Source organism: Raphanus sativus, chromosome 6, assembly GCF_000801105.2.
Source record: "Raphanus sativus cultivar WK10039 chromosome 6, ASM80110v3, whole genome shotgun sequence".
NCBI classification, from domain to species: Eukaryota; Viridiplantae; Streptophyta; class Magnoliopsida; order Brassicales; family Brassicaceae; genus Raphanus; species Raphanus sativus.
Window position 1 is genome coordinate 10,105,041 of NC_079516.1, and position 15,702 is coordinate 10,120,742.

Here is a 15,702-nt window from a genome sequence, read left to right on the forward strand (position 1 = left end):
ACACAAAAGAAAGAGGAGAGCCACATTCACATTGTACCCTTGGGCCCTTTTGGATGCCTTCAAGTTTCAAATTGAAAATATATCTAGTTACACACAGTTGCAAACAAGCTTCCTTAGAGAAGCTGAACAAATTTTTGCAACAAGTGTCGCCTGAAGTTATCATACCGAGTGTTAATAACGATGGACATTACTCTGCAGCTGCAGTGGTGTCTATGCTGGTTACCTAAAATCCTTGTTTTAGCATAGGATATTAATCTCATTGCGGCTCAAGTGTGTAACAGAAGGCTCGTGGGCTACCGACACAGCAGAGTGTGTCAAAAATCACCAAAAATATATATTTTCAAATGTACTAGTATAAGCAATATGTAAACAAATGGTTATGTATTGCTTTCCTCACCAAAATCAAACCAATTGGTGTCGTGAGGTGTTTTCTTATACCAATTTCTTTTTTTCTGATTTTCTCATGAGAAAATATATTGTTGGCTTTGTATAAAGTTAAAGAGATTGACACATTTATCAGGTTTATATACTTCTTAACAATATAAATCTACAATTATTCTTCAAATAAACAAACACATTAGGTTCTGTAGTTGCAGAGATACATATATAATAGAAAAGAACATAGATAGATAAAGGTTTGATGATGATCTACTTTATCCATCGTGCAAGGTTGAGATGAAAACGATAACAACTTTCTCCTAAAATGTGGTTTCGAGCTGACCGCTTAGCTTTCAATCACAGTCATTCCATGTTAACAACATTTACTAACCTTCAAAAATTTTGACAAATGAAAGAAGAGAAGCAGACATATACATCTCCCTTGATAAACTAAAATTTAAGACATATTTAATTTCGTAAATATAGAATATAATTAAATAATTAAATTACCCTAGAAACTAAATTGATTCAAATACTTTAAATTGTTGTGAATATTCTTTGTATATGATATATATCTATAATGAACAAGAAAATAACTCATAAAAACAACACATCATTAGACATTTAGATAACCTCTTGAAAATTTATGTTTTTTTTAAAAGATTCACAATTTTATGATGTTTTAGAATGAAAAAGATACATCTTAGACAAAAAAGATAACTTCTTGAAACCTATGTATTTTTATGATGAAAAGATTCATCTCTAGACATCTTAATAAACCTATTAAAAATTACCGTAATTTTTAAGATTAAAAGAAATATTATCATTATTATTATTATTATTAAAAACAATTTTTAGATGTTTTGACATGTTTTTAAAAGACAATGCAATTTGTATAATGCAAATACACACTTAATGGAAACATATTTGTAGACATTTTGAAAATGTCCTAGAACCAGTACAATTTTTAAGATTAAAGTATTAGGATACATCCTTTAATATTTTTTGGATTCCTATTATTAATAAATAAAAGGCTAATGCAATAATGCATAGCTCATAGCCTCATAGTGGCATAAAGGACTGGCTTAGTGGTTAGTGATCATTGCAAGATAATCCACTAGTAGACTTTTTAAGTGGCACGTGCAAGCCTCCCGCGTGCTACGACGAGTTTTGCTTTCAAAAAACTGTTTATCTCTGTCTTTTCAGTTCAAAGTACGAGGAGCAAATCACCTAAACAAAAATCGTAAAGGAAGAATTAAACTTTTTGAGAAAATCTCTTTCGAGATGTCATCCACGGCCATCGGTGTCAGCTTGTCAATGAGTAGCCGCATAAGAAGAGGAGGAGAAGTCGATGTTGAAAGAGTACTAGTGACGGCCTCACCGACGACACTGAAGCTTAATCAGACTCGGAGAGAAGTCGCAGGCAGGTTTTTGGGGATGAAGAAAAGATTCCATGGTACCGTAGCAATGACTAAGGCAGAGGTGGTGGAGGACGGAGAGGAGAAGAAGCAGAAGATGAGTAGTAGGAATCTGAGAGTTGGTCTCATTTGCGGAGGTCCGTCTGCAGAGCGTGGGATTTCTCTAAACTCTGTTAGATCAGTTCTTGATCATATTCAGGTTCTTGAAATCATTTAAATATTCTCTTTTTGTCCTCATCTGTTATTTGATATTTCTTTCTTTTTTTTCTCATTTTTGTGTTGGATGGTTTTGTTTCATCAGGGTAATGGTATAAGCGTCAGCTGCTATTACATAGATCCTGATCTCAACGCTTATGCAATATCCTCTGCTCAGGTTTTGCTTTGAGTTACGTTGTAATTTTAGCTTTTTTGATAAGTACTTCATGGGAATGATTTTGTTTGCTGAAAACTTGCAGGTGTACTCAAATACTCCGGCAGATTTTGATTTCAAGCTCGAGAGGTGAGGAGGGCATATGTAATAATATTACAAACTCGTTCGTGACGTGACTTTGTTGTTTTGTTGTTTTTCTTTTTCATGTTGTAGTCTTGCACAAGCATTTACTTCGTTATCAGAACTGGCCGAGCATCTTGTTTCAGCTGTTGACATTGTCTTCCCAGTAATTCATGGTCGGTTCGGTGAAGATGGTGGCATTCAGGTTTTTGTTTTGTTTCGGGGGTCCTCATAAATTTTATTTTCTATAGTAGAACCTTACATAACATTTTGATTAATGGCTAAGCAGGAGCTGTTGGAGAGTCGTAACATTCCATTTGTCGGTACGGCATCCCGTGAATGCCGCCGAGCCTTTGACAAGGTAAAGAATATGAGTATTTTTGATGAACGAGAGACAGATTCAATTTTATGTTTTAATTACTTGGCTTAAGTTGCCTTGTTCTTTAAAATTGTGATTAATAATTTGTGTGAACTAATTACAGTATGAAGCCTCGTTGGCGCTCAAGGAGTATGGGTTCATGTCAGTACCGAACTACTTGGTTCAGGTAATAAATTGTCTTCAAAACACGTCTTAATCTACATTCAGGTTCTACTTTGAAAAATTCTATGCGTAATTAAGGATATCAATTCTCATATTATGTATTAACATAAGAAGTTCACTCAGGGAACTGAAGTAGACGAAAGTGAAATAGCGCAATGGTTTACAGATAATCAGCTGGACCTCGAGGTTGGAAAAGTCGTGGTAAGCATCCGGTGATTTTTCGGCGTGGTTGTAGAAAATGTTAAGCCAAAATAATCCCATTTCCTCTTCATTTTTTGTCTCTCTTTTTGATCACTTCATTTTGTTACAGGTAAAACCAGCTAACTCAGGATCTAGCATTGGTGTCAAGGTTGCTTTTGGTGTAAAAGACTCAATTAAGAAGGCTACTGAACTTATTCTAGAGGTATCCCTTGTTTTGATGCTTGGACAATTCGAGTAGGAACATAGAAAAACTCTCTTTCCTTACAGGCTATGGTTTGTTTGTTTTCATGTGTGTTGTCTGACAGGGAATTGACGACAGAGTAGTTGTTGAGGTGTTTATTGAAAACGCATATGAGTTTACTGCCATCGTCCTGGATGTCGGTTCTGGCTCTGATTGCCATCCTGTTGTGCTCTTACCTTCTGAGGTATTATCACACAGTCTCACTTCTTGTGCCCACAAAACTTGGGGCCCAGTGAATAGGATGACTCTATAATACTATCATGTTTAACTTCTTACTGATCGAAATGCCTCTGTGAATGAATCAGGTGGAACTTAAGTTCCACGGCAGTGGTGATACGAAAGAAAACGCCATCTTCGATTATCGGAGGAAGTATCTGCCGACACAACAGGTATTCAAAGTAACATGATTCTTGCAATTATTTAGCAATTACAAGAAAAAGCTAAATGTTGGGCCTTTCATTTTATTAGCCGTTATTTAAGCGATTTGTCATGACTTCCAAATGTCAGTAGCTTTTTTTTTGTCTGGTAAAATGTTAGTAGCTTAGTGTAGGCCTGGGCAAATTATCCGGATCCGAAGATCCGAACCGGTAATTACCCAAAAAATCGGGTCTCGGATCGGGTTCGGTTCTAGAAAAATACCCGGTCGGATGAGGTTTTAAAATTGGTCGGGTACCGGATCGGTTCCGGGTATATCCGAGATCCGTACGGGTATCCGAGAAATCCAAGATCCGTATGGGTATCCGAAAAATCCGAGATCCGTACGGGTATCCGAGATGTAAAATTTAATATGCATCACTAGCGAATCGAACCATGAACCTCATCCTACACTTACCACATCACGTGACACTACACCAATGCATCATATAGTGTTTATATATGTATTTTAAAGTTTATATCTATATATATATATATATAATAAATTTATAAATATTAATCGGATCTGTTAATTTTTTGGTTACTTCGGATATAACCGGATCCGAACCGGATCCGACAGGTACCGAACCGTATCCGAACCGAAATTTTAAATTATCCGATCGGTACCATTTTCACTAGTTCCGAAATATCCGAAATCCGAAACATCCGACCCGGATCCGAACCGGTAATCCGAATGCCCAGGCCTAGCTTAGTGCACCCCTTACAATGTCTTTACTTAAAAAAAAAAAAAAAAACAGGTCACATATCATACTCCTCCAAGGTTTCCTATCCATGTTATCAAAAGCATACGTGAAGAGGCATCTATTCTGTTCAAAAAGCTAAGTCTACGCGATTTTGCTCGCTTTGATGGATGGTATTTGACTCCCACTTCAAATTTAGCATCATCTCCGAGCGAAACGCTTAAAAGATCAGCGGATATTATATTCACAGACATCAACCTGGTTAGCCTATTGCAATTTTTTTTTTTGCCTTATATAGAATATAACAGTAGCTGCTACGTTGTTTTAGAAGTAACACTCGGATGGATTTCTCAACTGCTTATACAGATAAGTGGCATGGAACAGACCAGTTTGTTCTTCCAGCAGGCTTCTAAGGTAATCAAAATATATATTGGAACATTTCATGTGTTATGTTATAGTATTATTCCTTTGTTTCCTCCTAAAGTATAGTTGCGTTGATGCAAATGACATGAACATTCCTGTCTTGTTACTCTCACATTCAGGTTGGATTTTCTCATTCAAACATTTTACGAACAATCATTCACCGTGCTACCTCAAGGTATCCCCAGCTTTCTTGGTATAATTATGATGAGTCCAGCCAACTACTCCGAGGTTCAACAACCATGGAAACCTCCGGGGACGTCCAGAAAGTGTTTGTCCTATTTGGAGGAGACACCTCAGAGCGGCAGGTCTCAGTCATCAGTGGAACAAATATCTGGATGAATTTGCAAAGATTTGGAGATGTAAGCTGAAAATAAAATGACCATTATGTCGTTTTAATCATTGCCATGACTCAAGTAATCTTGTTGTTTGCAGCTCAAGGTAACTCCTTGCTTGCTATCTTCATCACTTAGCAACTCAATCGGCGCATTTCCAGACAAAACAGAATCAGATTTGGACAATAGAGAAGTTTGGTTATTACCGTAAGTATATTCTCTGATATCAACTGATCCATGTACAAATAAGATTTACAATAGTCTATATATAGATAGAAACGTCAAAAGCAGTATCGATGCCCAAAAATTTTTGGCATTCCACATGCATGTATACAAGTATTTTAGTTTTTTCTCAGTTTAAAGTTATTATCATTTCACATCACAAGTGGTTTTTTTCTTTCTTGTCAGCTACTCTGTTGTGCTAAGGCACACTATTGAGGAAGTTCTTGCAGGGTGCATGGAAGCAATTGACCCTGATCGGGCTCGTTTTACGTCTCTGCTGCAGCAGCAAGTAAAGGAGGATCTTATGGATGCTTTGAAGAATCAAAGCTGGTTTGCAGGGTTCGATATAACAGACGAAGTGCCCATGAGATTCTCGTTGAAAGATTGGATCAAGTTCGCCAAGAAATCTGAAGCAACCGTCTTCCTTTCAGGTCAGTCTTACAACCGAGAGACTGCCATGTTTCCTATCTCTATGCAACTCGCACTTAGTCGTTATTGAAGTGTTTTTGTGGTTTTGATTTTATTTATTTCGAATCGTAGCTCATGGAGGAATTGGGGAAGATGGTACGATGCAGGCCTTATTGGAGAATGAAGGAGTGCCTTACACAGGTTCTTTGCAACTTCTGATGCAGTTTTTTATTCTTCACATGTCATATGTTTCACTCTATTAAATTACTTTTCCCTCTTCTGTTCTAATATAAAAGGTTCAGGAGTACATGCTTCAAGGATTTGCATGGACAAGGCTATGGCATCTAAGGCTCTTAGTCATGTATGCGAACCAGCCAATATACTCTTTCTATATTGAAATAGATGTGACTAATATAGTAACAAATTACTTTTTTTTGTATGTGTGTGTTTTCATGTAATAAATAGCTTTCAGAGTTTGGAGTTCATACAATAAGTAATGAAGTGAAGAGAACGGAGGATATAATCCATGAGAGCATCCCAGACATTTGGGATGAATTGATCACCAAGTTTAAGTGTCTGACACTATGTGTTAAACCGGCAAGGGATGGTTGCTCCACTGGTGTTGCAAGATTATGGTAAAAAACCCTGTATTAAGTCTTTAACCAATGGTTAACTTTTTTTTGTCTTTATACCTTTTTTTTTTTGTTCTGTAGTTCCTCTGAAGACCTTGCGGTATATGTACAAGCTTTAAGAGATTGTCTACCAAGGATTCCAGCAAACTCTTTTTCTAAGGTAAAAATATACAAATAGTCATTCTATTACTATAACTTTACGACTTGCACTGAACAAAGTAGAGGACTAATGCAGTTCCCTATCTTTACTTGTGTGTAGACACATGGAATGATTGAGATGCCAAACCCTACACCAGAGCTCTTGATTTTTGAACCATTTATTGAGACAGATGAAGTCATAGTTTCATCTAAATCCAGTGAGAAGCTATCATGGAAAGGTAGTAGGCGGTGGGTAGAGATAACCGTGGGCGTAATAGGTAAGCATGGGTCGATGCGTTCGCTAAGTCCTAGTCTTACTGTCAAGGAAAGTGGCGATATATTGTCACTAGAGGAGAAGTTCCAAGGTATGTACCTCCATTTTTTTTTGTTCTTCTCCATAAATATCATGAGAGTGTTAATTAACTAGTCTTTATAATAGGCGGCACTGGCATAAACCTTACTCCGCCTCCACCAACAATCATGAGGTTTGTCTACACTCTGTTTTTTTCTAGAAACTCTTTTGTGGTCTTATTAGGACAGTGTAGATTGAGAAAACAATGAACACTGAAGAGATCATTTTAAATGAGACATGGTTTTTATATATGTGATTTCAGTAAGGAAGCATTAGAGAGATGCAAACGAGGAATTGAGCTGATTGCGAAAACTCTTGGGTTAGAAGGGTTTTCACGTATTGATGCTTTCGTGCACGTTGAAACTGGAGATGTATGATCCGACCATGCGAACTACTTTGCATTATTCTACATAGTGTTAACTGGGTACTAACAAGGACGTTATGCAGGTTATGGCAATAGAGGTTAATACAGTTCCCGGAATGACTCCTTCCACTGTCTTAATCCAACAGGTGACACTTTTGTATCCATCCTTTTTTTTTTTGTCAATTAGTATCCATCCTACAGTTAGTTCGGTTTCTATTTGTTTTAGGAAGTATATCTACAAATTTGAAAAACGTGTGAAACGCTCACGAAACATTGAACTGATAAACACATTCTTTTCTTTTTCTTTATATGGGATTGGAAACAAATCCAAAGGCATTAGCAGAGCAGCCGCCAATGTACCCTCCTCAATTCTTTCGCACACTGCTCAATCTTGCTGCTCAAAGAGTCAAGTAAGCCTTTTCTGTCCAAGTGTAATAAATAAGAGTATTGCAAATTTGATTTCGTTGTCTGGTAAATTCAAAACAAAACTTTGAATATTGTGAAAAACAACAATGTATTTCTGTTAACCTGGAATGCATTCATGTGTACACTCTACATTATTGTATTACGACTTCATATGGTAGTGGTAGGCTTTACCATTGATATATCATACCTATCTATAATTTGATTTACTTATTTATGTTACGTCAGGCACAATATAAATATGTAATGTTAATTTTACTCTTCCAAAGGATCGATGCCTCTCAATGTATAAGTTTTCTTTAGATTGCATAGATGTCATCCCTTCTTAAAACCTTGATTCTTTGTGCAATCCCTACTAATAAAAGAGATTTTGAGATTCCATATAGAGTCCACATCAGCGTTAAAAAATTTTCCAAAAGATACCGCATATCACTATTTTATATTTTTAAAGAATATAATATAAGAAATATTACATTAAAATGTCCATAATGTATTATTATTATTTTATATTTAAAAGTTGAATAAATAAATTTTAAAATTAGAATAAAAATATATACAATATAAGAAATGGTAGTATTACATTTTTTATTATTTCCAAAAAAACTAAATGTAATATTTTCCAAACGATGCCACCTGACATTATTAAAAAAAAGTAAATATGAAATATAAAGAAAATGACTAATAATTAAATATAAAATATAAGAAATACTAAATATTACATAAACATCTATCATAATATTAAAATTTAATATAAAATAAATAAAATTAGGATAAGTACATATACAAGATAAAAGAATAAAATAATAAGTAAATTTTCAATATAAGAAATATAAATCCCTACTAATAAAATGGATCTTTGAGGCTCCATAGAACGTCCACATCAACTTTAAAAAATTCTCAAAAGATAACACATGTCACTATTTTTTTTAAAAAAATATAATATAAGAAATATTACATTAAAATGTCCATGATGTATTATTACCATTTTGTATTTAAAAGTTGAATAAATAAATTCGAAAATTAGAATAAAAATATATACAATATAAGAAATGGTAGTATTACATTTTTTACAGTTAGTTTACATTTTAATTATTTCCGAAAAAAAATAAATGTAATATTTTTCAAAAGATGCCACCTGACACTATTAAAAAATAATAATAAGTAAATATGAAATATAAAGAAAATGAATAATAATTAAATATAAAATATAAGAAATATAAATATTACATAAACATCTATCGTAATATTAAAATTTGATATAAAAGAAATAAAATTAGAATAAGTACATATACAAGATAAAAAATAAGTAAATTTTTAATATAAGAAATAGAAAAACTACATCAAACATATATCTGAAAATATGTAGTAAAATAAATAATAATTAAATATGAAATATAAGAAATAGACATATTACATTAACCATCTATCATAATATTAAAATTTGATATAAAAGCAAAACAACTAGAATAAGTAAATATAAAATATATAAGAAAAAGTAAAAATAAGTAAATATACAATATAAAAATGTAAAAACTACATTACATACCTATTTTTACGGTTTACATTTTTATTATTTTCAAATATTTTTTATAAGTAAATATACAATATAATGAAAATAAGCATAAAATATAAAGCAAGAAAATTAGAATTAGTAAATATACAATTTAAGAAAAAATAAAAAATAGTAAATTAATATACAATTAAGAAATAGAAATATCACATTAAACATCTATCGTAAATAGAATATTACGATTTGATATAAAATGTCAAACAATTATAATAAGTAAATACACAATATAAGAAAATAATAATTAAATAAAACAATATAAGAAATGGAAAAATTACATTAACATCTATCTAAAAATGTATAGTTGTACATTTCTATTATTTCAAAATATTTTTATAAGTAAAAAAAAACATTATAAGAAAAACAAGCATACAATATAAGAAATAGAAATACTACATTAAACATATATCATAATATTATCATTTGATATAAAAACAAAAAAATAGAATAAGTAAATATACAATATAAGAAAAAAATAAACAATAAGTGAATATACAAAATTAAAAATTTACATTAAACTTTTATCGTAAAGAGAAATAGAAATATTACACAAAATATAGTAAAAGCCTCTTCTATACCAAAAAAAAATGTTTGGATAAGTTCACATTTGTGTTAAAAAAAGTGTTATAGAGAAACCAGATACTTTATTCTCTAGAGTTTTCAAAGGAAGATATTTCAGGAATGCTTCACCCCTGGAACCAATTAAATCATATTCCCCGTCATATGGCTGGCGGAGTATTATCTCAGCTAGATCTCTGGTTAGCAAAGGACTAATTAAAATGGTGGGAACAGGGTCATCCATATCAGTATGGAATGATCTCTGGCTCCCAACCACTCGCCCGAGACCAGCAAACAAAAATCAAGTTACTAATCTTACTAGTAATCCTGATCTTACGGTTGACCAACTAATAGATCAAGATTTACGAATTTGGAATTCACAGGTTATACGGGAATTAGTGGATCCCCAAAATGCAAAGGTTATAGAGAGTATACCTCTGAGTAGGTTTATCCGGGGGGATAGAGATGGATGGCATTTTACACAAAATGGAAAATATACGGTTAAATCAGGATATCAGGTGGAAAGAGTATACCCTGATATATCCAAACCTCCAGAGGTATTCGGTCCAAATGTGGACATCCTAAAGGCGCACTGCTGGAAAGTTCGATGCTCGCCAAAGATTAAGCATTTTCTCTGGCAACTGGTTTCAGGATATATTTCAGTGAGGAAAAATTTAAATGCGAGAGGTCTATCAGGAGATTTGTATTGTGACAGATGTGGGGCTCCGGAGGAATCTATTAACCATGTGTTTTTTGAATGTCCTCCAGCGAGACAGATTTGGGCACTGTCCCAGATCCCTTCTAACGATATAGTCTTTCCCACTGAATCTCTTTTCACGAATATGAACTATCTATTTTGGCGAGTACGTCCTGAAATAGAAGATCATCAATTCGCTTGGACATTATGGTATATCTGGAAAGCAAGAAATAATAAGGTATTTAGCAATTTGGATGTAGATCCAAGAGACACTCTTCAACTTGCGGTAACAGAATCACGACTTTGGGAGGAAGCCCAATTGGTACAAGTACCACCAACTATGCCACAACAAGTGAACCTGCCGGTAATCCCTGGCCGTTGGTGCTTTGTGGATGGATCTTGGAAGGAACAAGAGGTTTTCTCGGGGCAGGGATGGTACAGCACTTTAGAAGGAATACATTTGAAAGAAAGAAAAACAAATAGAGAGGGCTTATGGATGGTTGTCGACTTCACTCCTCATTAAGAACATCTGAATTTGTTATCTAACAGTGGTTCTTACCGCTTCCCTTCGGGTGTTATCATAGAAGATTGTGGCAATGGTTACACCAAGGTAACTTCTGAATAATGTTTTCTTTTAATATGGTAGAGTAGGTCACTTCTCACTTTCAATAAGATCGGTTATATCTATCTGGTTTTACAAAAAAAGAGAGATATTCATTTGAAAACCACAGATTACTTAGATCTTTTCAAAAAAAGTGAATATGAATACTATTGTTGTAAAATAGCTACTCATATATACGTCTATAGCTAGTATTGTTAAATACTAGCTAGTATTCAATACAATGTGTACAGTGTATTTATGAAAGAACAGTATTTGTTCTTTCAAATACTTTTTTTCATAAATATTTGCTAGCCGTAAATATTTACCTAGCAAAGGATAAATATTTGCTAGCCCTAAATACGGTTTAAGTCTGTTTGAGTTTCGGGTTTTCAACAAAGGATAAATATTTACCTAGCAAATATTTGTTTGTATGAATAGTATTCAATACAATATTTGTATGAACAGTATTTGTATAGCTATTCAATCAAATATTCAATACTAACAATAGTATTTTACGCAGTTAACCAATACCTAGCTAAATATGTGTTATACAAATGGGACAGTATTTGTATTCGTCAATCAAATCTTGCTCGAACCAAAACCAAATGATGAGGACTGATTGGGTTCATCTACATTTAAATGGTGCAAAGCATTATATTTTTATAAAATATTTAACTCCTTTTAGTGGTACATATGTGATTTACAGAAGAAGTGAGATATAAGCAATGTTTTTATATCTGACTAGGATTTGTAGTCGAACCAGTAAACTGGAGGCCATATATAATTTGTACTGGTTTTTTTCTTTATGTAGCATTCTAACAGACATCTGACCAACTGATATGTTTCTACAAAATTTAGATTTAATTAAACTATTAATTAAAAATCCGATAAAACCCGAAACCATGTCATTAACCCGTGAACCGAGGTTGACCCAGAAAAATCTTATAATACTTTTTAAAAAATTCATTATATCTCTCATATAATTTAAGTAATACATAAAACTGAATAAACTATTTCATTTGGCATATAAAGTAAATGCATTGTATTTTTATTATGCATTTTAGTTTATACTGTTTGTAATGATCAATACTATTACAATTTTAATGTAAATAATTTATTTATTTTGTTTAGAAGCATACAATAGGTTTAAATAAAATTAAATTTATGATTGATTGAATGATCTTTTTAATGGGTCATAGATGTAATTTATTAAATTAGTGTGTATGTATACTTTTATGTCCAAAAAACAAAAGCTAAGATTGTCATTAGAGAATTATTTCTTTGTAAATTTAGGGGTATTTATGAAAAATTGACATTTTTATTAAAGGAAAACAGGAATTTTATATTTTAATTGTATAAATTTCATTATTTGTTGCCATTTCCGTATATGTCATAAAAATGGGAAAATTGGTTTCACTGTTTTATCAAACGACAACATGCTAGGTTTTCTACTTTTTGATCGAAAAGTAGTTTATGTAATCTACAAAGAGAAATAACACTTACATTAATTAAAATTTTCAGTTAGATAAACCAAACAAAGAAAGACAAATGAATTCAAAGGTGTCACATATATATAGATGTTTCTAAATATTTAGAACTTCTTCAAAAATTATGTTTACACGTTTCGAAATGTTTCTTTACCACATATATGTTTCTCATTTCATTCCGTAAAACTTAGTTTCTAAACTAATGAATTAAAGTAAAAATTCTTAGACTAATACTTAACAAGATAGTAAATTTATCTGATTATAAATTGACTTCTCAAAATTGTAACAAATTTGTTAGAATAATAAAATATATTAATATATTGTTTTATTAAAAATTACAATATGTTGACCATATATAAGTAAAAGCAAATCTTATAGATAAAAAAAACTATGACAAAATAGCACACAAAAAATCTAAATAGCTTTAACTAAAAGGTGAAAAAACTAAATTACTCTTAACTTTAAACAATTATCCTAATCTTATTTCTTAGATAGTCTTAAATCATAATCACTAAACAAATATATAGTTTTAATAAATGCTATTTTGTGAATTTTTTCTTGATTTGTTACTTAAAAAGCAGTTAGTAGCAATTAGTGCTATTGTAGTATATTACTCTTTAATAGACTGTCTCAAATTTTATATTGTTATTCTGGCTGAACCCATACTCAATATGGCTTTAACTTAAAAATCCATACTTGAATAGATGAATTCTAAATGGGGCCTAAGCCAGTAATTTTTGTTTTAGTTAGTTACTTACTGGATTTTTGAATTTTGTACTAATTGCTCGGAGTTTCCACCTCTCTTATCAGTTTATCGCAATCACAAGTTCACAGTTAGTGCTGTGCAAAAAAATCCAACCGAATGGAAAAAGCAGTATCAATCCGAATCAAAATATATTAAATATCCAAACAGTTTCAAATTTTTGGTATCTAAAAAATTGGTACCTAATCTACTCCGAACCAAAATATTTTAGATATTTAAATATATCCGAATCATATTTATATAATTTAATATATTAAATTTTTATATTAATATCTAAAATATCTAAAGTGTATAGAATATTAGAAATTGACTAAAATACTTGAAAGATATATTGAAATAGCCAAAAGTAAATATCTAAAGTGATTAAACAATATTAAAAACACCAAATTACTTAAAATATATATTGATTCTCCATCTAATTATTCAATTTAAACTAATTTTTATGTTAGGTTTATCTATTTTTGGCATATATTACTCATATATATATATATATATATATATATTTAGATATTGTTTTTATTTTTAGATTTTGAAAAATTTAAAATACATATAAATTTAAAAATTTTAACAATAATTTAAACGGCCTATCCAAATACGAACCTGCAAAGATTTAAATCGAATTCAAACCAAATTTATAAATATCCGAATAAAGCTAAAATATTTTACCCTGAAATCGAATAGATTCTAGCTTAACCTGAATAAATACTCAAATGCCCATATTCACGGTCATTTGCATGATGGGAATAAATTGAATGAGAAAAAAAAATTGCATTTTGTTTTCCTGTATGGAGTGAAAACTCTGGTTTATCTATCCAAGTAAAGCTTGCCCAATTTTTTTTTTAAAAAACTTGCATTTTATTCTGTATATATTATAAATTATTAAAAAGAATATTTGAGTTTTCCCAATGCGACAAATATACCTTAAGCCTTCTCGTGACTTGGGAAATTTCTCAAATATTCTCACCATTCGAAGTATATTTCAATTAATTAAAACTGGTGACCTAATACGCATTCGCCTTCTTTTTTTTCAAAAACTAAACGCCTTCCGGCTTCGTCTTGTTTGCTTGTTTATTGGCTTAAGGCACATTAGTTTATAGTTTATACCATGCGTATTAGACTTCCCTAATCGAATCCGTTGCTTTATCTCTTTTCTTTCTTTTTTTTGTCGACAAATCTCTTTTCTCTCTAGTCTCATGTCCAACCAATCTGCTATTTCTGCTGCTCGTTCAAAAAGAACTTCATAGCATCCTTATTTATTTGTCATAAACATATTACAGAAAATAAAATAAAACTTATCATTTTACCAAACAGCAAGACTTTATACAGGGAATTTAAAAATTCCATATGTCAGCATGAATATAGTTACCCGTTTTCGCAGTAAAGAATCTTGAGGCATCCACACTACAAGAATTATTAGAAGATCGGAAGGCAGTAGACAAACCGGAAACAATGGAGGAGAAAAAAAGTTCAGTTAAAAAAAAAGATTGAGAGGCAGTTAAACAGTTCAAAGATAATAGTTTAGGTGGGAATTAAGAGAGAGATTAGTTAGTGAGCTCACCTACCCAAACACTTGTGGGACAGTTTTCTAATCTAAACATTGAACATGCACTACTTTCATACAATTAGCTGATTTGGTGAAGTACCTCCTACTTTTTTGTATGAAAATTTGGTGTTCTACTTTTAATTGTATGTGACTACGCACCTACTGGCGACATTTAGTTTGTGCGGGAATGTTCAGATTTTTTCGTATAGTACAGTGTCTACGTATTCAGATATTGCAAGCAACATGATTTTTTAAAAAAAATCACAAATGATATCTCAAACTAAAATAAATTTCACTAAATGAATAACTGAAACTGGTATTTTCTTATCCAACCATATACGTATTATGTTTGAGGCTTCCAACATGGAACCTAAAACACACTCTCTCTTTTTCCTTGATAACCTAGGGGTATCCGGTAAGCTGAAGTCCAACCGATCAGTCTCTTAGAGATCTATCATCAGCGCCAAATAGATTAACCATTCTTTTTTTTTTGAACAAAGATTAACCATTCATGTGTGGTTAAATTACTCTCTCTTGTAAAAATGTATTATATTTTAAGCCAATAAAATTATTAATAAAATTACCTTTTATTTAAAAAGTTTCAGTAAAATATATATATTTAAAATTATTCAACTAATTACAAAATATATTACAAAATATCACATAATAATTTTTTTCAAACCTTTTAAAATTAATTATAAATATAAAAATATCTTATATGTTATAATATGAAAACTCTCTATGAAATCTCTTTCTTATTTAACAATATTTCATAAAATAAATCTTAAGTTACAACTGAAAAGTAAAA

General features: G+C 31.6%; 1 protein-coding gene across 2 annotated transcripts; it reads left to right on the forward strand.

Annotated features, from left to right (window-relative positions):
* Positions 1 to 1,497: 1,497 nt before the first annotated feature.
* LOC108810472 (uncharacterized) lies at positions 1,498 to 7,805 on the forward strand. 2 transcript variants are annotated; one of them, XM_018582577.2, is made up of 24 exons: positions 1,505 to 1,995; positions 2,098 to 2,169; positions 2,252 to 2,295; positions 2,380 to 2,491; positions 2,576 to 2,647; positions 2,769 to 2,831; positions 2,951 to 3,028; positions 3,138 to 3,230; positions 3,334 to 3,453; positions 3,575 to 3,658; positions 4,442 to 4,645; positions 4,751 to 4,798; positions 4,927 to 5,166; positions 5,240 to 5,346; positions 5,548 to 5,792; positions 5,902 to 5,970; positions 6,066 to 6,130; positions 6,235 to 6,404; positions 6,483 to 6,561; positions 6,661 to 6,904; positions 6,979 to 7,024; positions 7,154 to 7,262; positions 7,339 to 7,401; positions 7,589 to 7,805. In XM_018582577.2, exons 1-24 carry the CDS (start codon positions 1,663 to 1,665, stop codon positions 7,667 to 7,669), a joined length of 2,841 nt encoding a protein of 946 aa, XP_018438079.1. In that variant the 5' UTR covers positions 1,505 to 1,662; the 3' UTR covers positions 7,670 to 7,805. The 2 variants fall into 2 exon arrangements, 1 of the variants encoding a protein (XP_018438079.1); XR_001943111.2 differs by lacking the exons at positions 5,902 to 5,970; positions 6,066 to 6,130; positions 6,235 to 6,404; ... (4 more) ...; positions 7,339 to 7,401; positions 7,589 to 7,805 and having other exon boundaries at positions 1,498 to 1,995; positions 5,022 to 5,166; positions 5,548 to 5,688.
* The last annotated feature ends 7,897 nt before the right edge of the window (positions 7,806 to 15,702 follow it).

Bases quoted from the DNA above. Each gene is read 5' to 3' on its own strand.
- LOC108810472 (XM_018582577.2), top strand. From the start codon at position 1,663: ATGTCATCCACGGCCATCGGTGTCAGCTTGTCAATGAGTAGCCGCATA. The intron at 2,648-2,768 runs GTAAAGAATATG...AACTAATTACAG, and splicing joins GCCGCCGAGCCTTTGACAAG to TATGAAGCCTCGTTGGCGCT. The intron at 4,646-4,750 runs GTTAGCCTATTG...CTGCTTATACAG, and splicing joins TATTCACAGACATCAACCTG to ATAAGTGGCATGGAACAGAC.